Here is a 25,414-nt window from a genome sequence, read left to right on the forward strand (position 1 = left end):
AACCATGGATCAAATTGACGTTCTCTGCATTGGAAGGGAGATTCTTAATCACTGGACCATCAGGGAAGTCCCTACTTCACTCTTTTTACAAGAATGAAATGCTGGATCCTAGATGGGTCCAAATCACCTGCTTTTGAGACTGATACTTTAAAATCTCTACAAGGAGCAGGGAAATTCCGAGCTGTCAAGAGCAATGTTGCTCTTCTCTGTAAACAGCCTGTATCTGACTTCAGTTTCTCCACCTGCAAAAAGGAGGACTGTACTAGGGTTCTCCAGAGAAATAGAACCCATAGGAGACACACATACACACACACAGAGAGAGAATAGGGAGCTGGCTTGCATGATCATGGAGTCTAAGACATAGTCTTCAAGTTGGATCCAGGAGAGCTGCTGGTGTGAGCTCTAGAGCAAGGCAGGAGAAGTCCAGGGTCTCAACTCAGCAGCCAGGCGGGCAGCTGGTGCCTCTTACTCAGCCCTTTCATTTAATTCAAATCTTCAGCTTATTGGATGAGGCCCACCTCATCCAATGGGGAGGACAATCTGCTGTACTCAGTCTACCGATTCAGATGTTCATCTCATTCAGAAACACCTTCACAAACACACCCAGAATAATGTCTGGCTGAATGTCTGGGTGTCCCATGGCTCAGTCAAGTTGACACATAAACTTAACCATCACAGGGACTGAAAGCACATCTCCTGCTTTCATTCCAAACTTCTACTCAGGGAGAAAGACAGAATGGAGGTGGGATCCAGGTTGCCCCAGACCAAATAATTGTGAAAGAGGACTTAAAAACCAAAGAGAAGTCAATGTTTTTTACTTTTAAGACTCAGGCTACTATGTTAGTCTTCGAAGATGCCACACAGTAGGTGGCTTAAACAACAGAAATTAATTATCTCACAGTTCTGGAGACTGGAAGTCCAAACTCATAGTCCATTTCTGGTGAGGCCTCTGCTCCTGGCTTGCCAATGGCCACCTTCTTGGACGGCCTCCCTCTGTGCATACACTCCTGGTGTCTCTTCCTCTTATAAGGACATGAATCCTACTGGATCAGGGCACCACTCTTATGATTTCATTTAACCTTAATTACCTCTCTGAAGGCCCCAAGGACCCATCTCCAAATAGAGTCACATTGAAGGTTAAGGCTTCAACAAATCAATTGTGAGGGAGAGGGGATACAGTTCAGTGTATGCCAGCTACCCTTCTTTTTATCTCCGTGGAACCAAAAGATGCCATGTTCAGCATTTACAGCGTAGACATAGCTCCTGCCAACCCTTAACCTCATAAAGGTGAAAGATGATAAGGGTCAAGGAATCATCATGATGAAGGCTGCTGAATGCCATCATAATCACCAGTATTGTCATTATCATTTTTACCCCCAAGACATTAAGAACCTGTTGAGAACATATTTGGTAATTTCAAAGAGAACTCAGAAAATCAATTTACTCAGCAATGTTTATTGTGCATCTTTGATGCACTTGACTAGCTACTTTTGAGAGAGAGAGCACCAAGATGAATAACCCCCAGGCGTTCCATCCAGTTTTGTAGAAATAAACACATGCACATACCAAGAATCCAAAATAGGGACTTCCCTGGTGGTCCAGTGGCTAAAACACTATGCTATCAATGCCAGGGGGCCCAGGTTTGATCCCTAGTCAAGGAACTAGATCCCACATGCTGTAATGGAGACCCAAATAAATAAATATTTAAAAGAAAAAAGATTCCAAAGTGAAGAGTGGTAAATGTCATGGAAGTGATAAAATGATCAGTGTATGCTATGGGAGTTTCAAAGAGAAAGAAATACATAGTTAATGATAGTTATCACCCTTTATTGAGCACATACCATGTGCTTGGCAGTTAGCATGATTCTCAATTTTTAGGATCTATATATATATATAGATAATTCAATTCATAATTTATTAAGCACTGTATGTATCAGTGTGTAAAGCATTGTGTCTGAGATGCTCTAAAATACAAAGATGATTAAGACATGTGCCCCAGAGGACTTCCCTGGTGGTCCAGTGGCTAACACTCCAAGTTCCCAATGCTCAGGGCCCAGGTTTGATCCCCGGTCAGGGAACTAGATCCACATGTCTCAACTAAGAAAGACCTGGTCCAGCCAAATAAATAAATATTCAATAAGACACATGTCCCATCCTCTGTCCTCTAGAAACTCACTGTACAGGTCGGACAACATAGGAATGGATGCTCAGCAGAACAAATAGCTACAAAATAGTGTTCTCACTGTCCACCAGCTGGAGATAGACAATCAGGAAGGGAAGGTGGATCTGTGCACTGGGACACTTGGCAAGTCATCACGTCCTGCCAGAGCAGCTCTGGGTGGTGGCACCTTGCAGAAAAGCTGTGGATTTGCCTGGAGTGACTCGGGGTTTGGTAGGCAGGGCCTAAAGAGAGCGGGAGAAGAGACAGGAGTGCCTTACTGTCTCAGCTCAGTTTGGACTCTGGTGGGAAGTTTGCAATGCTTACAGCTAAACTGGGGAGGGGACGGGGGGAAGCGAGGGAAGTGTAATCAATTGCATGGCCAAAATCTGAAGCATGAGAGGGCCAGACCCATTGTCCCCACTGCACCACCCCCAACCCAGTGGAGTGGGGAAAGGCCCTTAGCCCTTACACATCACTTGCAGCCCCCAAGAGAAGGTCTTATTCCTGAGCCAAGAGGCAGCCGAAATCCTGAGGTTGTTCTCCACATCCTGGGCTTTAAAGTAGGAAGAGGGAGAGATGATAAATGGACGGAGAAAGAGACTTGAAAATAATGGTGGAGGGGTGATGTCCAGGAACAGAGGAGTAGAAGCGGGAACAAAGGACGCACTGAGAAGTACCTCCTGGGCCGGGGGTGGGGGGGGGGGGGGTGGGGGTTGGTTCTCATCTTTATCTCAGTGAATCCCCCAACAGCCAGGCCAGCCTGGGGGCACGTGCAAGGGCTCCAGAGCCGAGGTGATGAGCAGCCCCAGAGCTGGGCTTGGAGCCTGTCCATCCCACCGAGAGCACTGCCCCCACCCTGCCGCCCCTCCGGGTTGAGGATGTCGGCGCAAACCGAACTCTAACCAGCTGCCTTTCCTGCCGCAGGAAGAGGATCAAAGTTTGGGAGCCTGAACACTTATTCAAACAGCACTTTGCATTTCCTTCCTGGGCGGCTGGGGTCACAAAGTGTGATCGTACAGAGCGTAGTGCAGGAACCGGTCCCCCACCCCATCCCCGCGCGCTGCTCCCCGGGCAGAGACGGAGCCATGGGCGGGCGCGTGGGGCGGAGCGATTGTGACCTGTCCGGTCCCTCCCTCCCGGCTCTGTGATGCTGCAGGGCAGCTGCTGGCCCAGCATGTCTGTCCCCGGCCCCCTCCCTCCCAGTGTCACAACAGCGGAGGCGGCTGTATCTGGAGCAGTTGGGGTGGGCAGGCCCAGCCGGGAGCAAACGGGCTACTGGAGCGGCCGCGATGGTGAGCCTGCGGGGCCGGGGCGCGGGGGGCGCGGGGGAGCGGGGTGGGCGGGGATGGGGAGGGGCGACAGTGGGGGCGCCCACCCCAGAGACGCTCTCCTCCGCGGCTGACAGCTAGCGCTTTGGATCCTCAGAGCTCGAAGTCTCCTAGGGGTGCCAGTTCAAGGTCGAGGGGTTCATACCCTCGCGCGGGGGGGGGGGAATGCGGGGGGGGGGGGGGGACACCCACCTGGTGCCGGTGACCTTTTCCTAGAGAGAAAGTAGAGACTGAGGCGAGTTGCGCCTAAAGGGAAATTTGTGCACACAGGTGAGGGGAAGGGGGCCAGGAGCCGCCAGCGCAGAAGAGGTTAGGTTCCGAGACATCACCGTGGGGCAACTCAGGGACCTGAGTCGGGGAAACGGGCCGGCGGGGTGGGGGAGCAGGCAAGTCCGGGGATTCCCGACTCGGGGGTGGGGGCTGGGCCGGGCACTGGGTCAAGTCCCACCAACCAAGTGTGGCAGAGCCCCAAAGGTCAGGGGACGTAGGGCCACACACCCGACGCTGGGGGCTTCCTTCTCCTTTCCCACCCCGGGCCATCTGGCTTGGGTCTGGGACACTTCCACCTCCACCTCAGCTTCCCAGGCCCTGGCACCTGCTTCCAGCTCCCCAGTTTTTCAAGCGGGTCAAAGCCAGAGAACTTTGGCACACAAGGTTTCAGACCCTGGCCGCGGTGCCCGCCCCCTCTGTCTGTCTCCCTCTCCTCTGGGACGGGGGATCTTACTTGCTGGAGAGGTGCTCTCCCAGCGCCGCAGTCCCACCATCTGGAGGCCCTCTCCTCGCCCCCTGAGCCTTGGGGTGGGTAAAATTTGCTGCCAGTCCACTTCACCCCAACGTCGTCTCAAAACACAGAGAACCCAGAAAGCTGGGGACTGGAGGCCCCCCTGTCTGGGGCTCAGGGAGGGTGGCAAGACTGGATGGGGGAGGGGGCAGTGTCAGCTTGACTGGCAGGCCAAGGTCAGGCTGTCCTGGCACTCTTCCTCCCGTGACAGTGGCCAGTAGGACAGGTGAGAACCTCCCTCCTCCTGATTCTGGAAAGTGCCCAGGGCCCCTGGCTCTGGCCCCAGCTCTGCCGATTCTAGCTCCAGGCCTGCTCCCCAGAGCAGGCTCCTAGGGAATATTGGGATAGTGGCCAGAGGAGTCCACGCCTGCCTGTGGCCAGGGGTCACAGAGGGAGCCCAAAGCCAAGAGTTTCTGGAGTTTTTGGCTCCTGGCTTTGCAGCTAGCCGTGTGATTTCAAGTCACTTAACCTCTCTGAAGTAGTTTTTCTCATCTCCAAAATGAAGAGGTGTTATGGTTCAAATTTTCAAAGCTCCACCTAGCTTTACTATTTTAACCTTTTCATTGCAGAGAAATCCAAGCATATACAAAATGAGAGCGTTATAATGAACCCCTATGTATGCCTCAATCAGTTTCAACAATTATCTACTTAATCTTACTTCATTCGCTCCCCCTCCTCTCCCTCCCTGTTATTCTGAACCACATCCCAGGCAGCTTACTCAAGATCTGATATTTAATATTTATAATATCCAGCACATAGCTAGTGCTGTGTAATTTTCAGAGTGCTGCCTCTTACATGTTCTAATTCTGACCTCAGAGCCGCAGTGAGTTTTAGAGGGGATCCCAGGACCCAAATCCAGCTCTCCAAACAAACTTCAATGTGCACTCAATAGGCAGGTTTCTGAAAATAGCTGGTAAATCAAAAAAATGTAAAAGCCTTGTTTTAAATGTGCCAAAGAATCTGAAAGATATTTAACTGAAAATCTATGGCTGAATATTTTGGAAAGAGACTCTTTGTTTTGAAACACTGAATTTTATATAACACGTTCTATTTGGGATATTTATATACATGGGCAGCACTGTCTTGATGGGAAGATGTTTTTTTGGTTGACTATTTCACACTCACAGAACCTCTTTTATTTTTTGGAGTGTAATTGCTTGTCAATGTTGTGTTAGTCTCTGCTGTACAACAACATGAATCAGCTATATGTATACATATATCTCCTCCCTTGTGAGCCTCCCTCCCACCCTCTAGGTCATCACAGAGCTGAGCTCCCTGTGTTATGCAGCTGCCTCCCACTAGCTATCCGCTTTACACATGGTAGTACACATATGTCAGTGCTGCTCTCAATTTGTCCCATCCTCCCCCCACCCCCATGCCCACATGTCTGTTCTCTGTGTCTGCATCTCTATCCTTACCCTGCAAATAGGTTCTTCTGTACCATTTTTCTAGATTCCATATGTATGCATTAATATACAATATTTGTTTTTCTGACTTATTTCACTCTATGACAGACTCTAGGTTCATCCACATCACTACAAATGACCCAGTTTCAGAATCTCTTTTTAAAATCCCCTTGACTTGTTCCTAAAACCCTAGGATGACACACCCACACATCTGGCCCCAAAGTCCCACCCGTGCAGAAAGGACTTTCCTTCCCCAGTGTCTGGTCTCCCCTCTGGAGGGCTGGGAAGGCTGCCCTTGTTGAGGATGGGCTCGGCATTTCTTAGGTTCTAAGCGAGGATTTTATAACTAACCCTGTAACTGAGCGTCCCAGTCTGCTCCCAGGGTCCCGCTGGCAAGCAGTTCTCCTGGGAGCTGAGGCTGTGACACCTGTCTCGGCATCAGTGACTCGGGCCTCAGAGAAAGTGTCTGTGGCTCACAGAGGATGAGGGCACAGCCTGCTCACTGCTCTCCTCCTGGGTTAGCAGCATGCCTGTGCGTTCTTGGGGGGAACTGACATCAGATGGCAACAAAGAGCCTGTCTTCCTGCAGAGCTGGGAGTCTAGAAGGCAGTGTTCTGGGGATGAGATGGACACTGCTTCTGCGTCTGCAGACCTCTGCAGAACCCCCTGTGCAGGTGGTGTGGCTGAGCGCCGCAGAGCGCAGGCACATCTTCTAACTCGGCACCTCCGGGGTCTGCAGCCACTGCACTGTTCTCCCTTCCCATCACTAAGGAAGGGTCCCCTGAGGTCCCTGGGCACGTCCTCTGGGCAGCAGTGGAGCCCCCAGCCCTCAGGCAGTGTGTCCGTAGGAAGCATCCAGGCTTTGGTTGGGCCCACACAGAGCCCAAGGGTGATGCTCTGTCCTCTCCGAGGGGCGTCTCAGTGACCTTGAAAGGAAGAGGGAAAGTTAAAATAATTTTTGAGGAGGAAAGAGCTCACGCGTACAGGGCTAGTGATGGGATGGGTGGGAGGACATGGCGTCCTGGGATGGAGTGGACCACTGCTCCTTCCCTTTGGCCACCAGGGACTGATAGTGCTCTCCGTGGTCTTTGAGGCCTACGTCCCCCGCTGGTGTTTTCCTGTTAGAATTTCTCTGTGATGAGCTGCGTGTAGAAGAGACCAGGAGGGCAGTGGACACCACGTGTGGCTGATTAAAGCTTGCTTGTTCTCTCCTGCTCCCGACCTGAGTGTCGGCTGAAGCTCAAGGGCCTTTGGCCTCGTAGTGTCTAAAGGGTCTGGGAGTCTGCGACCAGCCCGGCTGCTCCCCGGGCCTCCTGTGGTACCCTGTTTCTGCCTGGCTGCGGCGCCTGCCATCTGAGATCTCACCTGATGTTAACTGAGGTCAACTCTGTTCCTGCTGTCTCCAGCTTGCTGTCTGTTCTCTGAGTCCAAATATGATCTTATTGAAGGATTTTGAGCAGAGATAGTGCAGCCTCCCAGGAATCATGTTGTTCTTGCTTTAATCATCCCTCGGGAACCCTGGCTCTACTTTTCACCCGTCGTCTCTGACCTGGATCCTGGCATGATTCATCATCCCAGCCTGACAACTGGAAGTGCGTGGGCCTAGTAGTAAGCTTCCTGAAGGCAATTGTGTGGCTTGACACACAGGTGGTCGGGGTATGTGGCCTGGTCCCGGGTTTTCACTGGCTGTCACTGCTGGCCTATGTCAGTTCCCTTCCAAGATAATATGCCAGTTTTACTGGCTTGTGATACTTCAAAACCATTTTTAAAGCTCCAGAGCCTCCTTCTGCAGAGGACTGCAATTAGCGGGTCTGAGTTCTCTGAGAACAAATGAAAAGGAAATGATTAATATTAAAATAGAAATCATATTTGGTTGTGTATAAGGTTGACACAAGGAGAGATTTCTGGCAGTGGAGTTGTACCAGCACTGTCAAGGTCTGGAGCACATTTTTCCTACTGTTCTGCAGAACTGGGCACCCTCTCCATGGAGAATGGTCATGGGCAGACAGCCTCCACCAGCCTACACTTCGGACAGCCTAAACAGTCCATGGGACCTGCTCTAAATTCTTCTGCTCCAAATCCAGCTGAAATGCCCCAGATCCTATCAACCCATCTGAATTCTCCACACAGTTGCAAATAGTCCTCCCCCAGGAAACCAAGCTGGAAGCTGTTTTTTCTTCCCCTAGCGTCCACTGCTATGCAGGCCCTGGCCACCCACTCCTTGTTAAGTAGAGTGCAGCCCCCCAGCAGGGTTTTCATTCCAATCACCCCTGAATTTATTGATCACTTGCTGCATTCAAGCCCTTTACTCGCTGCTGAGAATCTGGCAAGAAAACAGTGGCTCCTTGCTGTCCACCGGGAAAGTCGAACAGCAAACCGTTAGCTAGGAGTGTGCGATATAGTGCTGAAGGGGAGGTGGTCTGTGCTGGTGTGGGGGCTTCCAGACCTCCAACTGGAGAAGGCGATCAGTGAGCACACTGAAGGCTAAGTAGGAGATGGCCCAGCCCCTCTCGATGCCCTCTTGCACACATGACTGTAGATCTGCCGCAGGAGCAGATAGAGCGGGTCACTTCTGGAGTCACCCAGCACTAGGTGTGAGTAGGGGTGTCATACTTTGCTTGCAAAAGGGAGCTCCTGTGTTAAGTCCCTCCATCTCCCTCACCTTCACCCCCTGGGTTGTCGGGCCAAGAGGGGACCCCTTTCTTCTCACAGGGTCCCAAGAGCAGAGCTGGCGTCAGCTCTACGAGTCCAGGGTCAGAATAGAACTGGGGGAGGAACAAACAGTGTGAGAGAGAAAGCTTGAGCTCTGCCGGCCAGAGAGGAAATCTCTGAACCAACCGTGAGTCTGGAGCAAACACTTGATGTAAATACTGTTTGCCCAGTCAGAACACCCCCCTCCCCCTCAACACACACCAGCTCTGCCCCACCCCTCACCACCCACTTCTCCTTCAGTACACACCAGGCCCGCCCTGACGCCTCAACACGCACCAGCCCCCATTCCCGCCCCCAACACACACCAGCACTCTCCCCAGCACACACCAGCCGGCCCCCCCACACACACCGGTGCCCCCTGCACCCCTGCAGGACACACCGGCCTCTGCCCCACACCCCTCTCCCCACCCCCCCAACACCAGACCCAGAGCACAGTCTTGGTTCTTCTAGGAAGGGTGGCCTGTTTTCTGAGGCGCCCACACTGAGTCGTTCTCTTCTGTTCTCTCTGCAGTGGAGCTTTTTCTGGTCTGGAGTGTTGTACAAGCTTTCCTGGGCTCCAGCTGTCAGGCTTGGGCCGCGGTGGGCGTGGGGGCTGCTGTGGGCGTGGTGGACCACTGTGGGCATGGGGGGCCGATGCAGGCGTAAGGGACTGGTGAGGGCGTGGGGGGCTGATGATGGTGTGAGGGGGCATGGCCCCTGGGCCCTGGGGGCTCGGAGTGAGAACCAGGCAAGTGTCCAGGGCGGCGTCCAGGAGAGGACTCTGCAGAGGTCAGAAAGTCTGGATTTTGGCCCAGGCTCTTTCCTTACAGAGCTGTGAAATTTCCACTCTGTCCTTTACCTGTCTGAGCCTCATCCTCTTCATCTATAAAACAAGCGGTGGAAATCGTAATGGATGACCTATGAGGCGGGCCTGGCTCGAGCTTCTGAAGGCTCTGAGCTCAAAAAACTCCCCCGTTACCTGTCTTGGACCTGAGAGCCTGCCCCCAAGGCTGTCAGCACTGGACATGCTCCTGGCTTTTCTGTGTAGAACCTCCAGGCAGGAATGAGGGGTGGTGACAAGTAAGAGTGGCTGGAGGAGCAGATGGGATCCTTGTCCCCTCAGGGCAGGTGTAAACGGGGCACAGATGTTAGCACTGGGGACCTCCCCTAACTTCATCTCACTGGTGATTTCCTTGTATAACTTTATTTTAGTTATTTATTTATTTTGGCCGTGCTGCGTGGTTTGCAGGATCTCAGTTCCCCAACCAGTAATTGGACCCTTGTCCCCAGCAGTGATAGCACCTGAGTCCTAACCAGTGGACCACCAAGGAATTCTCCCTTGTGTAACTTTACAGTTCTTGTTTGCCCAACAAACTGGGCTCTTGGAAATTGTCAGCTGAATGAATGACTAAGTGGACAGGAACAGGACAGGCCTGGCCCTTGTCGATGGGTTGTTATGTCGATGAGCCCTTGTCGATGGCTCCTCACCCGGATCTCACTGTTTCCTTTCTTAAATGTTTGTGTTTTCAGTATGAGAACTGTCAAAACTTTAGAAGAGTTTGGCAGTGTATCACCACCCACATATCCGTCATCTAGATTTAATAATTACTATTTTTCTGCCATGTTTACTTTATCTGCTGTGCTTGTTGAAGTAAACTCAAATGTAGATGTCATGACATTTTACCCTAAATGCTTCAGACGTGACTCTAAAAATAAGAGCTTTTTGATACTTAACTACACTTTCATTATCATGCTTAACAACATTAATCAGTTTATCTATCTATCCCCTCAAATATTTTGATTTGTTCAAACCAGAATTCAGTTAAAATTCACACACTCCATGTGTATGTTATATTTCTTAAGTTCCACTCGATGTGAGTCGGTTCCTCCCTCACCTTTGATTTTCATGAGTTGAGAAGAGCGGGTCAGTTGCTCTGTAGAACTTACCGACTTGTGGAGTCATGCTTGTAGTGTCTCTTATCCCTGGAGCCCTGTGTTTTCTATAAAATGGGAGCTACCTATAAAGGGTTTAATACACTAAGGCTGAGTATTTAAGTTTTTAAAAAGTTTTATTTTTCTTTGGAGTATAATTGCTTTACAATGCTGTTAGTTTCTGTGTACAGCAGAGTGACCCAGATGTGTGTACACATGTCCCCTCCCTTCTCCAGCCTCCCTCCCAACCCAGCCCCCATTCCAGCCCCTAGGTCATCACAGAGCACCCAGCTGAGCTTGCCGTCTGGTGCAGCAGCTTCCCACTAGCTACCTGTTTTACCCAGGGTAGTGTATATGTGTCCGTGCTACTCTCTCCATTTGTCCCTTCCTCCCATTCCCCCTCTGTGTCTACAAGTCCATTCTCTTCGTCTGGGTCTCTATTCCTGCCCTGCAAACAGGTTCATCTGTACCATTTTTCTGTATTCCATATGTATGTGTTAATATACAATATTTGTTAAGGCTGACAAGAAGCTTTCCTGGGAGGTGTGTGTGTCCTACTGCATTACATCGGGTTTTCTCGCTGCCGTGGGGTTACGATCCATCCCAGGGTCAGAGGTTACGATCCATCCCAGGGTCAAAGGTTACAATCCATCCCAGGGTCAGAGGCTGGTAACCATTGAAGTTAACTTCCCCTTGTGACCTGTAAGTAACAGTGATTCTTTGGCACTCTGTGAATATCTAGTTCCCCTCCAGTCCTTGTCCAAATCAATTATAAAATTAGAAACTATCGTATGCAATATTTCTTAGTATATTATTCCTTCCACCCTGACTAGCTCACAGTCTTCTGTTAAAAGAAGCGCTCTCCCTCGTCAACAGGGCTGTTTGGATAGGTAGATGCGTTTCTCTCCTGTGGGTTTTTTTCCTTAACAACACGAAGAATTTGTGGATTTTTGCGTGTCCATCCTATTTTGGTTGACTACTGCTGTTCCTCTTTCTGACCCGTGTTATTTCTGAGTCTGTCGTATGCTTCTAGTTACTCTTGTGAATTAGTTTAACAGGGAAGCCAGCTCCCTCCTCCTGCGGGCTGTGTGCCTGTGTGTGTGAAGCTGATTTCTGCTATGGAGACTGGCATATTGACTCGCATGACGTGTGAAAACATCCGTGTCCCCACGTTGGTGGTCTTCAGGACCTCAGATCCTTCCGTCTTCTCCTCTCACCTTTGAACTTCCTTTCCTTCCAGAAAGGCCCAGAGCACCCACGGCGGGGTGGGGGAGGGGTGCCTGGAGATGGTTGGGGGCGGGGCCACAGGACAGCATGTGGGACCAGCTCCTTTCAGGCCTCTCCAGGTCCCCTCGCTCACATGTGCTGTCCCCGAGAAGGCCATGGCTTCCTGTGAAAGTGTGGTCCAGTCAGTAGCTGCTGGATTCTGGGGTTCTTGGGGAAGGATCCTGCTTCCTCATGCCTGAATCGAGCCCTAAGATGAAGCCCTTTCATCATAAGAGGAGCAGTAGCCTGCGGTCTCTGGCTTCCCATGGGTGCATCTTCCAGGTGGAGAGTAAGGCTACAGGGATGAAAATGCGTAATGATGATGCTGAAGACAAGGGCGACCATAGCAGAAATGATCATGGTAACTTGTGCTTTTCACACACAGGGAGGTTATGTAACTCAGCCCAGCCCACACAGCACAGCTCGTAACTTGAGAGGCAAGATTCGTGCATAAAGCCCTTTCCTGGCCACCAGGCTCACGGAAACATGGCCGGTTGTATTCCCGGCCAGGCCTCTGTGAGGCCCAGAGGCCAAGCAGCACAGACACCGGCGTGCACGCTGCACAACAGCGTTAGGGCACTGGGTCCTGATGCCTCCGGCCAGCCTACCCCCACACCGGGAGAGCCCCCGGGTCCCAGGAGTCCCATGGCCTTCACCCAGCCCTGGTCTCTGGAGGCTGTACACTGGGTTTGGGTTCCTTGGAGCTGGAAAATGCCAGCTCGGGTCATGGATAAGAATAGAAGGCCACACACCAGGCACATGGTTCCCAGCCCAGCTCTGTCCCGGGCACAGAGGCTCCTTGTGGGGCCAGTACTTCCCTGGAGGGGCGTGGGGGATGATGGGCACACCGCCCCAGCAGAACCATAACACACTCACACACGCTCATGTCTCACATCGCAGAGTGCTAACCACTATACGATCACAGCACACACACTCATGTCTGCACACACATACACACTGCCACTCTCGAACACGCTCACGATCACACTCTTACAAACATACACCCACACATATATCACCTCGCACATTCAGATACACGCACCCCTCCCTATCCTAAGCTGTTAATACCAGAACCAGTCGTGTAATTGTGGCTTCACACCAGAGTAACACGGAGAAGGACCCTCTGAAGGTCATCTTTCTTTGGCTCTTGGCCTGATGGGTGAGGGAGTAGGTTATGGTGGCCACAGGGGGCCTGCCTGTCCCCTCCCAGCCCTTCCCTGCTGATGTGCTGATCCTGTTTTTAAAAAACAAATGTTTATTTTAAATATTTGTTTATTTATTTATTTGGCTGTACCAGGTGTGAGTTGCAGCATGTGGGATCTCGTTCCCTGACCAGGGACTGAACCCAGGCCCCCTCCATTGGGAGGGCAGAGTCTTAACTGCTGGGACCCACAGGGAAGCCCCTGTACTGACATTTGTGCATGAAGCAGTGATGACACCCATGATACAGACTCCTAGATATAGTCCTCCCGTGGGTGTTTCTCCGCTCTGCAACGGGGAGATGTGCAGTGTGTGCGTGAGCATGTGTGCGTGTGTGTGTGAGACAGTTTCTGGGAGACTCTGGCTGAGGGAGGAACATGATCAGTGCACCAGACATGGAGGTGGATTTGAGAATGGATTCTGCTGTTCTCACTGGATCTTCCTTGGACTGGCTTCACCAGTGCAGGAGTCCGTCCGTGGTTGGGAATTAATCCTGTTTCATCTGTGTGGCTGACCCTCTCTTTCCTTTTCTTGACACAAAGGATTAACTGTGGAAAGCCACCCTCACAGCAAACCATGGAGCTGGGGTTCTTCTTTGGAACCAAGTCTTGATCCAGAGGCCGTGGGGCCAGGAGCCCGCCTGCTGGGCGGGGGCAGGGTGTCCTGCCTGCCTAGTGCCGGGAGGGGACAAGTCCTCAGAGGCGGGGTCTGGGGGTCTGGGCAGAGGTGTGGCCGGCTGGGGTTCTGACTGGCCTGCTCTCTGCCTGCAGCGGGAATGCATATCTGTCCATGTGGGCCAGGCTGGGGTCCAGATCGGCAATGCCTGCTGGGAGCTCTTCTGCCTGGAGCATGGCATCCAGGCCGATGGCACCTTTGGCGCACAGGCCAGCAAGGTCCCTGACGATGACTCCTTCACCACGTTCTTCAGCGAGACCGGCAACGGGAAGCACGTGCCCCGGGCCGTCATGGTCGACCTGGAGCCCACAGTGGTGGGTGAGTGTGGGCCAGGGTCCTGCCCAGGAGCAGCACCAGGCTGCGGAGGCTGGGGTCCACCATGGTCTGCTGCAGTCCACTGTGGCGCTGCGGTCCACCTTGGTGTCTGGGGAGGCTTGGGAGGCTGACCTCCACGTGGAATGGTGACCCTCCTGACTCCCACCCTCACCCCATGTGACTCTTGGTTCCTGGAACCCTCCCTAGTCTCGGGGTCTCAAATGGGGATCAGAGGTCTCTGCTCCTCTGTTAAAGCTTCATCCTGGCGCTATCCCCCTAAAACTGCTGAGGCAAACCAAAATTGCTAAAATTGTTCACTAAATACTAAGGGTCAAAAATACCAGTAATTTCAGAAATTATCAGAAGCCCTCACATAGTCAGTTTCCCAAAGTGTATGTTTCCAGTTCTGCAGTGATTGCAGTCCGTCCTGGCGGGCCTGGTGTTACCTTGCAGCCTCTCGCACATGAGATGAAATAGCAGCAGGCACTTTCTCTTACAGCCCAGGTTGATGGAGGTTAGAGTGAACCTCGTCTGAATCTTAGGGAAACAGGAGTACTGACTTGTGTTGGGGCAGGATTTTTGTTCTTCCTGCTGCCACCCCTAGCACCCGTGGGTCAGTCCATACGCTTCATCAGCATTTCCTCAGCTTCAAAACGTACTCACCAGCAAAGATGAATGTGTCCCCAGGTATGTCTGGGCACTGCCTTTAGAGCCTGAGCACTGTCTCTAGGGCCACAGTCACCAGGCCCTCCACCTTTCGGACACTTTGTACAAATACAGAAAGGATAAATGACCTTCCTGGGCCACTGTACCGATGGGTGCTTTCCCTGGAGGAGCAGAGGGGCACTGTAGAGGAGAGGGGATGGCGGTGGGGCCTGAGGCACCCTGGTCAGGTGGACCTAAGAGGTGAGCAGAGCGCCCATGCCGCTGGAACCACTCTCGGGCTCGGGCTCTTCTGGAACCTGGAACACAGCTTTGCTTCAAAGTCGTTCTGAAATATCTCTAATGCCTGATGTGTATTGTTGCCTCCGGAGGTGGAGGTTAGGTCTGAGGCAATCCCTGGGGAGCCTGGGAGAAGGTCATTCAGAATCTTTCCCTGTGTCCCTGAAGCATCTAGAGGCGAGTAAAGTTGGTTATATTCTGGGATAAATTTTGCAGCATGAAGGAAAACCTGGAGGGAAGCTGTGGGGGTCCAGGGGGATGAGGCAGTCAACCTTGGTATCTGCCCAGCTTTGTGAACAAACCCAAGGCTCCATAAGGTCCTGCCCCAAGAGCAGCTGGCTTCTCACTGCTGCTTGAGTCCCAGGCTTCTGCTCCAGTGGAGCCTGTGTTAGCCTGAAATTCCCCTGGCCTCGCAGATGTATTCTGGGGTTTTCTGTTCCACCTCAGTGGAATTTAGTAGATAAGGGTGTCATGTGTTCTCCTGGAAGGGGGGCATCTCCTCTGGGAACCAGATGGTAAGACTGATGGTCGCCCTCTCTCGGTAGATGAGGTTCGGGCAGGAACCTACCGCCACCTCTTCCATCCAGAGCAGCTGATCACGGGAAAAGAGGATGCAGCTAACAACTATGCCCGGGGCCACTACACGGTGGGCAAGGAGAGCATCGACCTGGTGTTGGACCGCATCCGCAAGCTGGTACGTGTTTGCAAGAGTGGGGAGCTGGAGAGCCTGCCAACGTGGACAGGCCGGCAGGAGGATGTGGCCCCCTGTTGCAGGATAAACACCTGAGACTTGGGAATTTCTGCTTGTGTTCTGTAAAAGGCATATTCAGGGCTGGTGCCCCTTCCTCTGCCTGGGCTATGTGGGCTGCCCTCCAGGCTGGTGCCTAGTAGCATGTACGGATGCTCTGCGGTGGTGTTGGGGAGAAATCCCAGGGGTGAGGAAGGTGGAACTCTTTGCTGGATGGCAGCAACAAGTTAACAAAGCATTTTTTTGTTTTATTTTGAGCAGGTTGAAAAGGTGAATTTATTTCACTTAACAAAGCATTTAACTTGGAGGAGGAGAGGAAGACTGTTGGTCTATTTCAGCACTTTACAGATGCTATTACAAATGTCACATACGTTCCTTTGTCTAATCCCCTAAACAATGATACAAAGGCGATCTCGTGCCTGCACTTTACAGTTGGGGGAACAGAAGGCCAGAGTGGTTCAGTGACTTGGTCTGGGTCCCCCAGCTAGAAAGTGGCTGAGTCAAGGTCTGAACTGGGTTGGTTTGACTGGGAAGCTCAGGGAGTCACTTGTCTACTTGAGCCCCATTCCTATCTGTGCAGTGGAGAGGCGAGCTTAATCAGGGGCTCTTGACTTGGGAGCTAAGGGTGCTGAGTTTTCGCTTGTTCACCTTTCCTGTTTAGAGCAGGGTTCGTGGGGGTCATCAGTCCCAAAGTCATCTGCGATCCCCAAAGTTCAGAACATCCAACTGAACACAGTCATAGATCACATCCAGCGGGGAAGTTCCATGACCTACGAATTCTCTTAGTCCTGGTGAGGGCTCACTGTCCTTGCTGAGCACAGTGGGACTTCTCACTGAACCATCACAGTAACCTTATTTATGAGAGGAATGTGTTTATAGTCCACCTCTTAAGAAGAAACGTGAGTCCGGAGGGTTCAGTAACTTGCTCAAATATTTACAGCTGGGAAATGGCAAAGTTGATGTTAAATCTCAGGGTCTCTGACCCATTTATCTCTCTGAAATTGGTACCCTGAGCCACCTTGCAAGGTTGGGTGGGGATGTATAAGCCTGCAGTTTCCACAGAATCAAACGACAGGGCCAGGGGAATGGGCAAGGAGCTGGGGTCCACACAGGGCAAAGTCCTTTCGGAACCTCATTCCTGGTCCAAACAGACCACTGGGCTGGAAGCTTCATGGACCTGGAGGCGAGTGCGTGTTTGCTGCCCCATATTTTGGCCATCCCTCCCAAGAGCGCTGCAGCTCCTTTGTGTTTTCTGACTTCTTCAAGGACGGTTTGATTTCACCCACTTGAAAATGTTGTGGGATGGAGCGGGCCAACAGCGAGGGCTGCCTGCCGGTGCCCACGCAAGGCTGTCCTCAGAGCTTTGTCTGTGTCCTCCTCTCTCAGACAGACGCCTGCTCGGGCCTGCAGGGCTTCCTCATCTTCCACAGCTTCGGGGGCGGCACCGGCTCAGGCTTCACGTCTCTGCTCATGGAGCGGCTCTCCCTGGACTACGGCAAGAAGTCCAAGCTGGAGTTTGCCATCTACCCGGCCCCCCAGGTCTCCACAGCCGTGGTGGAGCCTTACAACTCCATCCTGACCACGCACACGACCCTGGAGCACTCGGACTGCGCCTTCATGGTGGACAACGAGGCCATCTACGATATCTGCCGGCGCAACCTGGACATCGAGCGGCCCACGTACACCAACCTCAACCGGCTCATCAGCCAGATTGTGTCCTCCATCACAGCCTCCCTGCGCTTCGACGGCGCCCTCAACGTGGACCTGACTGAGTTCCAGACCAACCTGGTGCCCTATCCCCGCATCCACTTCCCGCTGGTTACCTACGCGCCCATCATCTCAGCTGAGAAGGCCTACCACGAGCAGCTGTCAGTGGCCGAGATCACCAGCTCCTGCTTTGAGCCCAACAGCCAGATGGTGAAGTGCGACCCTCGCCACGGCAAGTACATGGCCTGCTGCATGCTCTACCGGGGGGACGTGGTGCCCAAGGACGTGAACGTCGCCATTGCCGCCATCAAGACCAAGAGGACAATCCAGTTTGTGGACTGGTGTCCCACGGGCTTCAAGGTGAGAGCGGGGGACGCGATGGAGACCTGCAGCTAGAGAAGCAGAGGGAGACCGAGGATGGGGAGGAAGAGGTGGAGACTGGGGTCCTGGGCTGACACGCGTTCCATGGGAGCTTTGGGACAACACAGGAAGAGGGGCGTAGGCCAGTGTAATGCTAATTTCATTCATTCACTCATTTGTTCAGGCGCTTGTTTTGGGCCTGGAGAGACTGGGGGTTGGGGGTTGGTTACTGGATGAGGGGAGGGGCAGTATGGCAAAGGGGGAGGGGCCCACCGCTCCCACCGGATGGTCTGCCAGCATCTCAGAGATCTGGTAGGAGAGAACTAGGCCAGTGTGTGCAAGTGGGGTAACCGGGCAGGGGGGTAGAGGTAGCCCTGACCTGACCATAGATCAGAGAATGCAGTGACCGGATTATTCAAGTTGTCAGAGAAGAGATGCAGTTCCCTCCTCTAACAAAGGATGTGTCCATCTCCCCAGTTTGTTTTGAAAAATTGTTCACCTTGTATGTTTTCATAAATTTAGAGTAAGGATAAGAAATTTTATGGTTATTATATGGCTGTGATTCACTTACATTATGAAGCCCTGATGTTTTCACTAAGCAGGAGTGAGCTGGGAGCTGGTTGTAGGTCTATGGTCTGTGGGTCAGTGGGGGAATAGAAGACCCCAGCTCTCAGGACCGAGGATGCTCTTGGGAGCTGCCCCTCTGAGTTGCCCTGGCTAGACAGACAACTGCCTCTGCCCAGGGTCTCTCATCAGAGTTCACCATCAGAGCAACTGCCACCGTTCATGTTAGCTAGTCTCCTCAGGCAGGCCTTTAATAATTCAGAGGTTTACCGAACACCAGAGGAGGTTGTGCCAGTTGCTGGAGACAGAGATGAGTCAGTCGTCTCAGTTTTCCCTGGTGGGACTTTTGCAAACAAGGCACCGCGTGCCGGGCTCTTGGCTGAGCTGCTGACGGGCGAGTGGTTTCCGCACAGCTCTGCTCCCACCCTCGACCGGAATCCTCTGCCCTGGGCTGCATCAGTCCTAACGTGGCAGTTCTGGTCACACTTGTGAAAACATTCACGATCTTACCCCAAGTTGTTGTTATTTTCTCTTTCAGACAGAAACAACAAAACAAGCTAGTAGTAAAATAAATAGACAAAAAAAGGGTGATCAAGAAATCAACAAAAAAGAGATGCCCCCATATTCTCATCCTTTTATTTATTTTTTAAAGTCTTTATTGAATTGGTTACAATACTGCTTCTGTTTTATGTTTCTGGTTTTTTGACCACGAGCCATATGTGATCTTAGCTCCCCACCAGGAATCAAACTGGCACCCCCTGCACTGGAAGGCGAAGTCGTAACCACTGGACCAGGAAAGTCTCTCAGCCCTCCACTTTTAGCTGAAGTTTGGGATTATGACCAGAAGGATAAGGCAGTGCTAGAACCTTTAGCTGCTTCTCAGGAAAGCACATGCCATGGGGGTGGATGGTGTTGAACTTCACGCTGTAGCACACTCCCCAGGATGTTTGTCCCCACTGACGAGGGTCCAGGGATGCTGCTGTTGAAGAGAGAGCACAGATGGCTGGTCCAGTGGACATGTGATGTGGTACTGCCTCCCTCTCCTCTTCAATCCTCTGCCCCGTCTCAGCATCACTTCCACCCCTATGATGCCGCTTTCGTCTAAGAGGAATGGTAGACCATTCTGGGTTACCCGCCTTGGCTCTGTAGCCTGATGCCACTCCCACCTCTGCCTCTCAAGAGGACTTATATTTTAAAGCTGTGAGTTTAAGAGATTGGCAGTTAAGATCCAGTGGCCTAGGCAGGAGAGGCATTTGGGGACCAGCTCCCGGTTCTGTGTCCTGTGAGTATTCTCATAGTGGTCACCTGAAGCCCCTTCCCGGTTCCCAGAGTTCCTGGTTTGGGATGTGTGTGGGAGAAGGGAGATTTCCAGGATGGTAGCCCACCTTCAGAGGGGCTGGATCAGCTTGGAGGGCCCTCCATGCTTCTAGAACTTGGGGAATCCACTTGTCCAGCAAGATTTTTTAACTGACTTTCTTTCTCTTAATTAATTAATTGTGGCTGTGCTGGGACTTTGTTGCTGTCCTTGGGCTTTTCTCTAGTTGTAGTGAGCAGGGGCTACTCTCTAATTGGGGTGCTTGGGCTTCTCATTGCAGCGCCTTCTGCTGCAGAGCACGGGGTCTGTAGCTCAGCCTCAGTAGCTGTGGTGCATGGGCTCAGTTGCCCTGAGGCATGTGGAATCTTCCCGTGTCCCCTGCATTGGCAGGTGGATTCTTAACCCCTGGACTGCCAGGGAAGTCCTTAACTGACTTTCTTAGATTTCCATGCTTTTCCTCCAAAAAGCCTCACACCCCAGAGGCAGAGGGTCTGATAGATGCAGACACCATCCTCAGAAGCTTTTGTGTCTCTTTATTTATTGCTTGAGAATATCTCTGTGATCTTTTAAACACCACCCTTCATCCTTGGCGGGGCTTCCCAAGTGGCTCAGTGATAAAGAATCCGCCTGCCAATGCAGGCGACCCAGGTTCAATATCTGGGTTAGGGAGATCCCCTGGAGGAGGAAATGGCTACCCACTCTAGTATTTTTTCCTGGAGAATCCCATGGACAGAGGAGCCTGCCAGGCTACAGTCCATAGTGTTGCAAAGAGTTGGACAGGACTGAGCATGCACTCATGCATGCAAAATTCACCCTTGGCAGAGAAATTGCCCTAAATCTATTGACAGCATAACTAAGAGAAAAACCTGAAATTCCCCTGGAAGGAGTGAATTCACAATAACTTCCATCTCTGGGCACTGCACACGCCCCCTGCCTGACCCCTGTTCCGGACCCTCACTTGTCTGCTTATGTCTCCTGGGAGCACTTCTGCCAGCTCTTCCTCTCCCCTCGAATTTCCCCACCCAATCCCACTTACTTCTGCTTTCTCTTCCACATGCACTTTTACCTGCCCGCCCCCCACCTCCTGATCCCCACTCTTCACATCCAGGCCTGCTGCCCCGTATCCACTCCCCCACTACATGACCAGGGTGCCCCAGCTTGAGTTATCCACTGACCACCATGTCTTGGTCCTCTGTTCCCAGGTGGGCATCAACTACCAGCCCCCTACGGTGGTCCCTGGGGGGGACCTGGCCAAGGTACAGCGGGCCGTGTGCATGCTGAGCAACACCACGGCCATCGCCGAGGCCTGGGCCCGCCTGGACCACAAGTTCGACCTCATGTACGCCAAGCGCGCCTTCGTGCACTGGTACGTCGGAGAGGGGATGGAAGAAGGCGAGTTTTCCGAGGCCCGGGAGGACCTGGCTGCCCTGGAGAAGGATTATGAGGAAGTGGGGACTGATTCATTTGAAGAAGAGAATGAAGGGGAGGAATTTTAAATACAGATGTTCCTCCTTGCTGTGTCTCTTTATTCCTGCTGCCCCCTCCAAGCATGTTAACCCAGCCTGGATCCTGACACCAGTGCCCGTGGGTGACGAGCCCACGTGGACACTGAGCTCCTCCAGACCCTCATGAGGAGATGGTGGCTTTGTGTCCCCAGAGGAGACCAGAGTCACTGTCTCTGGGTCAGGATGCAGGCCAGCCACACCTGTGTGGAGGCCTAGGTGGGATTTAAGATTCTAGATGCGGCTGGCCCCACCCCAGACACAGCCTCCTGTCTGGGAAGCAGGAAGTCTAGACCTGGGCTTTGGGAGGACTCTGGAAAGGGAGTGGCTCTGTGGTCAGGGCTTGAGGAGAAGCTGGGGTGCGTTTCTGCCCTTGTAAACACACAGACAAAGCAGCGGGGTCACCGCAGGCAGTTCAGTGCTGTGACGTGAAAAAAACAGGGATGGAGAAGTTGCGGGGGGAGTCAGAAACAGCCTTCTGGAGACCGGGGTGCAGCCCGTAGCTGCCGCTGAGGTTCTGGGGTCAGAGGATGTGTGAAGAGCAGGAGGGAGGCCAGGGCACCCAGAGGATGGAGGGGAGGGATGTGACTGAGCCACGCCGGGTCAGGGGCCATTTGGGCTGGCCCTAGAGAAGAGGTGAAGTACTCAGTTTCCTCTAACTGAAACAGCATTTGGAAGGCTTTATGCAGAATGTCTCCTGTATACATACCCCTTATCTCTAACCCCCAGCAATCTCAAGGGCTCCTCTTGTTTTATGCATGAAGAAACTGAGGTGTAGCGAGTGCATGTGCTGGAGATGGGGGAGCAGAGCCAGAGGTGGGGCCACAGTCTGTTCTCTTGGCTGTCCACTCCATCTCCACCCTTGGGATTTGTGTCCTGTTCCAACTGCCGCCTCATGAAATGAAGGGTGGGGAGAAGCAAACCCCATTTATTACAAAAGAGAGGACTAGTTAATGCATCTTTCCCTAAAGTTGGCAGCTCCAGTAGGATTTGGGGAAAAAGCATAAGCCTCCCTGATTAAACTCGTGATGAGACCCCCAGGGTCGGGCTCACAGCAGGTCCCGATTGCATGAAATGTACAGCTCAGCGACTGTGCACTCTCCTTGTTTCTATTCTGTATCCCTTGGAAGCCCCAAGAGAAATCGAGTGAAGCGTCCCAAGGAAAGGAAGATCAGGCAGTAAGTGGTGCTCACCACTCGTCGGGGACTGTTTTCAGATAGACCACCGTGACCGTGCTCTACCTTGACGGAGACCGTGGTGCTGAGGAGGCCAGGGCTGCTCTCGTCCAGACCCCCTTGTCTGAGGTCATCCCTCACCAATTCCTGGGGGGCTGCGGGACCCAGGTCAGGAGCTGTGGCCCATCTCAGGAAGGGGCGTTTTCCACTGCCGGAGGGGAGGGACCTACCTATGAGTTTCAGATGAGCCTCATGTGTGTGACTGTGACCTAATCAGGGAGACGGGAAGAGACCCCCAAGGCCAGAGTTTAGGGGGCAGTTGTAAAAGACACAGAGGGGAAGGGAGGGTGCTGGTGGGGCGAGGGGTTGGTACATGTTAAGTCGCTTCAGTCGTGTCTAACTCTTTGCGACCCTGTGCACTGTAGCCCGGCAGTCTCCTCTGTCCATGGGATTTTCCTGGCAAGAATACTGGAATGGGTTGCTATTTCCTTTCCAGGGGATCTTCCTGACCCAGGGATGGAACCCATGTCTCCTGCATTGGCAGGCACGTTCTTTACCACTAGTGCCACCTGGTCATTTGAAAAGACCCTGATGCTGGGAAAGACTGAGGGCAGGAGAAGGGGACAACAGAGGATGAGATGGTTGGATGGCATCACCAACTCAATGGACATGAGTTTGGGTAAACTCCGGGAGTTGGTGATGGACAGGGAGGCCTGGCGTGCTGCAGTCCATGGGGTCTCAAAGAGTCGGACATGACTGAGCAACTGAACTGAACTGAAGTGAATGCCACCTGGGAAGCCCAGGTGGTTCAGGGAGATGTTAGTTTAAATGAGTGTTTCATTGACTCCTGCAGAGGTGACATTGGAGCTGAGAGGGAGGCAGCCTTTCACTCGTCTGGGAAGAGTGTTCCGGGCAGAAGGCGCCCCCGTGCAAAGGCCCTGAGGCAGGAGGGTGGTGGACCTGAGGGAATGGGAATGGAAGGACTTGGTAAACTCTGAAGGGCTGTGCACTTGGGAGGACGGGTCACTCCTGTTACTGTCATTATGTCAGGACCCGGGAGGAGACAGGGATGTCAGGCAGACATGCCACAGCCGAGAGCTGCCCTGCATTGCTTCCTGTTCATGTACTCCACCTCAAGAATGCCCAGCCAGCTGGCCAGCCAATGTGCCCAGGTCCTTGAGATGCAAAGGGTGTTCACTCTGACCAAACTCGTTTGTTTCTTTGATCCTCCCAGTAGCTGTGTGGTAGCGCTGGCCAGCTTATCATCACTGTGTCCATTCGATGGACAGGGAAACTGAGGCAGGGTGCACACAGGATGGTGGCAGTGGCTTGCTGAGATCACCTAACTCAGTCATGGTGAAGCTAAACCGCACACACACTCAAGGAGCTGATTCTCAGGCTGGTCCATCCCCCAGCCTCACCCCAGCATCTGGCCCAGCACCCAGAGACCAGCACACAGCCTCCACCAGGAGGTGCCAGGCACCCCCCCAACCCAGGCTCCAGCCCAAGAAGAATGCAGCCTGACCCTCCCCGTGGGAGCTCTGGTCAGCAGGCCTTGGCAGGAGAGAGGCTGGCTGAGTCAACAAGAGGCTGGCAGGGACTCGAGCTGCCCACCGAGGTGGAGTCAGGGTCCTAGAGAGGGCAGCCCACTCCCCACCCCTCACTCTCTGTGAGACCCTCCCTCCTGCTGCACGCCGGGCCTATTAACCCCTGCGGGCCTGACAGGGGAACAGCCTGGTGAGAATCATTCGGTCAATCACCCTGCAGGAAGGTGCAGTGGGACCTCGGGTAGTCATTTCACCTCCCTGGGCCCATTTCCTTACCTGTGAGATCCTTTACTGACCCCTGAGGATGGTGTCAGAGTCTTTATGAATTAATAAACATTACTCTGCACAAGACCGTGATGCTGGGAAAGATTGAAGGCAGGAAGAGAAGGGGATGAGATGGTTGGATGGCATCACTGACTTGATGGACATGAGTTTGAGTAGGCTCTGGGAGTTGGTGATGGACAGGGAGGCCTGACATGCTTCAGTCCATGGGGTCACAAAGAGTCAGATATGACTGAGTGACTGAACTGAATTCTACACATAGGGCTTCCCAGGTGGCACTAGTGGTAAAGTATCCACCGGTCAATGCAGGAGATGTAACAGACCCCTGGGTTGGGAAGATCCCCTGGAGGAGGAACGGGCAACCCGCTCCAGTCTTCTTGCCTGGAGAATCAAAAAACTGAGCCGGATCCTTCAATCAGGAGTGGAGCCAGGAGCAGGAATGCAGTCTACATAGAGAAGTGCTTCTATCTGGAGAGAGGCTTAGAATGGGGGGAGAGCACCTCTGGCCTCGGTTTACCTATCTGTAAAATGGGCACAGAATTTCTAACTCACAGAGTGCCTTACAATGAGCTAGCAGAGACAGAGTGACTGGCACAAAGTAGGAAGTTTGCTGAGTCGTGTCCGACTCTTTGTGACCCCATGGACTGCAGCACGCCAGGCTTCCCTGTCTTTCACTATCTCCCAGTTTGCTCAGATTCACTTGCATTGAGTTGGTGTTGCTATCTAACCATCTCATCCCCTGCTGCCCTCTTCTCCTTTTGCCTTCAGTCTTCCCCAGCATCAGGGTCTTTTCTAATGAGTCGGCTCTTCACATCAGGTGGCCAAAGTATGGGAGTTTCAACTTTAGCATCAGTCCTTCCAATAAATATTCAGGACTGATTTCCTTTAGGATTGACTGCCTTGATCGCCTTGCAGTCCAAGGGACTCTCAAGAGTCTTCTCCAATACCATAGTTGGAGTACCTACCCAGCTATAGTAGGTAAATGTAGTAGGTGATAAGTACAACACCATATTTGTAGTAGGTACGTACACTGTCATGTATTTGTAGATTATCAGGTCTCATCACTGAATAGCGTTCTGTTTTGTAAATACACTGTGTAATGGGCATCTGGGTAGTTCCTGCTTGGGAGCTATTACAGTTACTGCTGCTATGAATATTCATATGCCCTTCTAATAAACATGTTTATGCATGTCTGTTGGATTTGCAGCCAAGAGTCAGCTTGCTTGGTCATGGGGTTGGCATATGTATAGCCTCAGTAGATCTGCCAGGCAGTCCTGCCACGTGCTTGACCATTTTCCACTCCCACTGGTGGTATGTGAGAAGCCCACGTGCTCCTCCCCCACACTTGATGCAGGCAGTTTCATTTTACTCAGTCTATCAGAGGTGAAGTGGAAACCAGTTTTCTGAATGAAATCTCAGTACAAGCCATCCTTTCTAAGATAGATCAAACGCAAGACATAGTGGAAGCCAATATTATGTACAGGGTGGAGTCTACTGGGATATCTTGCTATTGTTTC

At 52.4% G+C, this 25,414-nt stretch overlaps 1 protein-coding gene and 1 long non-coding RNA gene across 6 annotated transcripts; one reads left to right on the plus strand and one right to left on the minus strand.

The window, feature by feature from the left end:
* Positions 1-1,810: 1,810 nt before the first annotated feature.
* Positions 1,811-4,500, minus strand: LOC110139003 (uncharacterized). Of its 3 annotated transcripts, XR_011482904.1 has the most exons (4): positions 4,214-4,500; positions 3,682-3,735; positions 2,631-2,714; positions 1,811-2,403 (listed from the first exon to the last, which is right to left on the minus strand). It is a non-coding gene; the product is annotated as an uncharacterized lncRNA (long non-coding RNA). The 3 variants fall into 3 exon arrangements; XR_011482905.1 differs by lacking the exon at positions 3,682-3,735 and having other exon boundaries at positions 4,214-4,494; XR_002314356.2 differs by lacking the exons at positions 3,682-3,735; positions 4,214-4,500 and adding an exon at positions 3,065-3,152.
* On the plus strand, positions 3,236-20,905 carry LOC110139002 (tubulin alpha-8 chain). 3 transcript variants are annotated; one of them, XM_070453292.1, is made up of 6 exons: positions 3,316-3,453; positions 12,863-13,036; positions 13,536-13,758; positions 15,243-15,391; positions 16,832-17,512; positions 20,594-20,905. In XM_070453292.1, the coding sequence occupies exons 2-6, from the start codon at positions 12,998-13,000 to the stop codon at positions 20,885-20,887; spliced, it is 1,386 nt and encodes a 461-aa protein (XP_070309393.1). In that variant the 5' UTR covers positions 3,316-3,453; positions 12,863-12,997; the 3' UTR covers positions 20,888-20,905. The 3 variants fall into 3 exon arrangements, with proteins under 3 accessions (XP_070309394.1, XP_070309393.1, XP_020752184.1); XM_020896525.2 differs by lacking the exon at positions 12,863-13,036; XM_070453293.1 differs by lacking the exons at positions 12,863-13,036; positions 13,536-13,758 and having other exon boundaries at positions 3,236-3,453.
* Positions 20,906-25,414: the final 4,509 nt, after the last annotated feature.

This window comes from Odocoileus virginianus, chromosome 23 (assembly GCF_023699985.2).
Source record: "Odocoileus virginianus isolate 20LAN1187 ecotype Illinois chromosome 23, Ovbor_1.2, whole genome shotgun sequence".
Taxonomy (NCBI): Eukaryota; Metazoa; Chordata; class Mammalia; order Artiodactyla; family Cervidae; genus Odocoileus; species Odocoileus virginianus.

Coding starts and splice junctions, on each gene's coding strand:
- LOC110139002 (XM_070453292.1), top strand. CDS start 12,998: ATGACACCCATGATACAGACTCCTAGATATAGTCCTCCC. Junction 13,037..13,535: donor CTCCTAGATATAGTCCTCCC/GTGGGTGTTTCT, acceptor CTCTGCCTGCAG/CGGGAATGCATATCTGTCCA. Junction 17,513..20,593: donor GGTGTCCCACGGGCTTCAAG/GTGAGAGCGGGG, acceptor CTCTGTTCCCAG/GTGGGCATCAACTACCAGCC.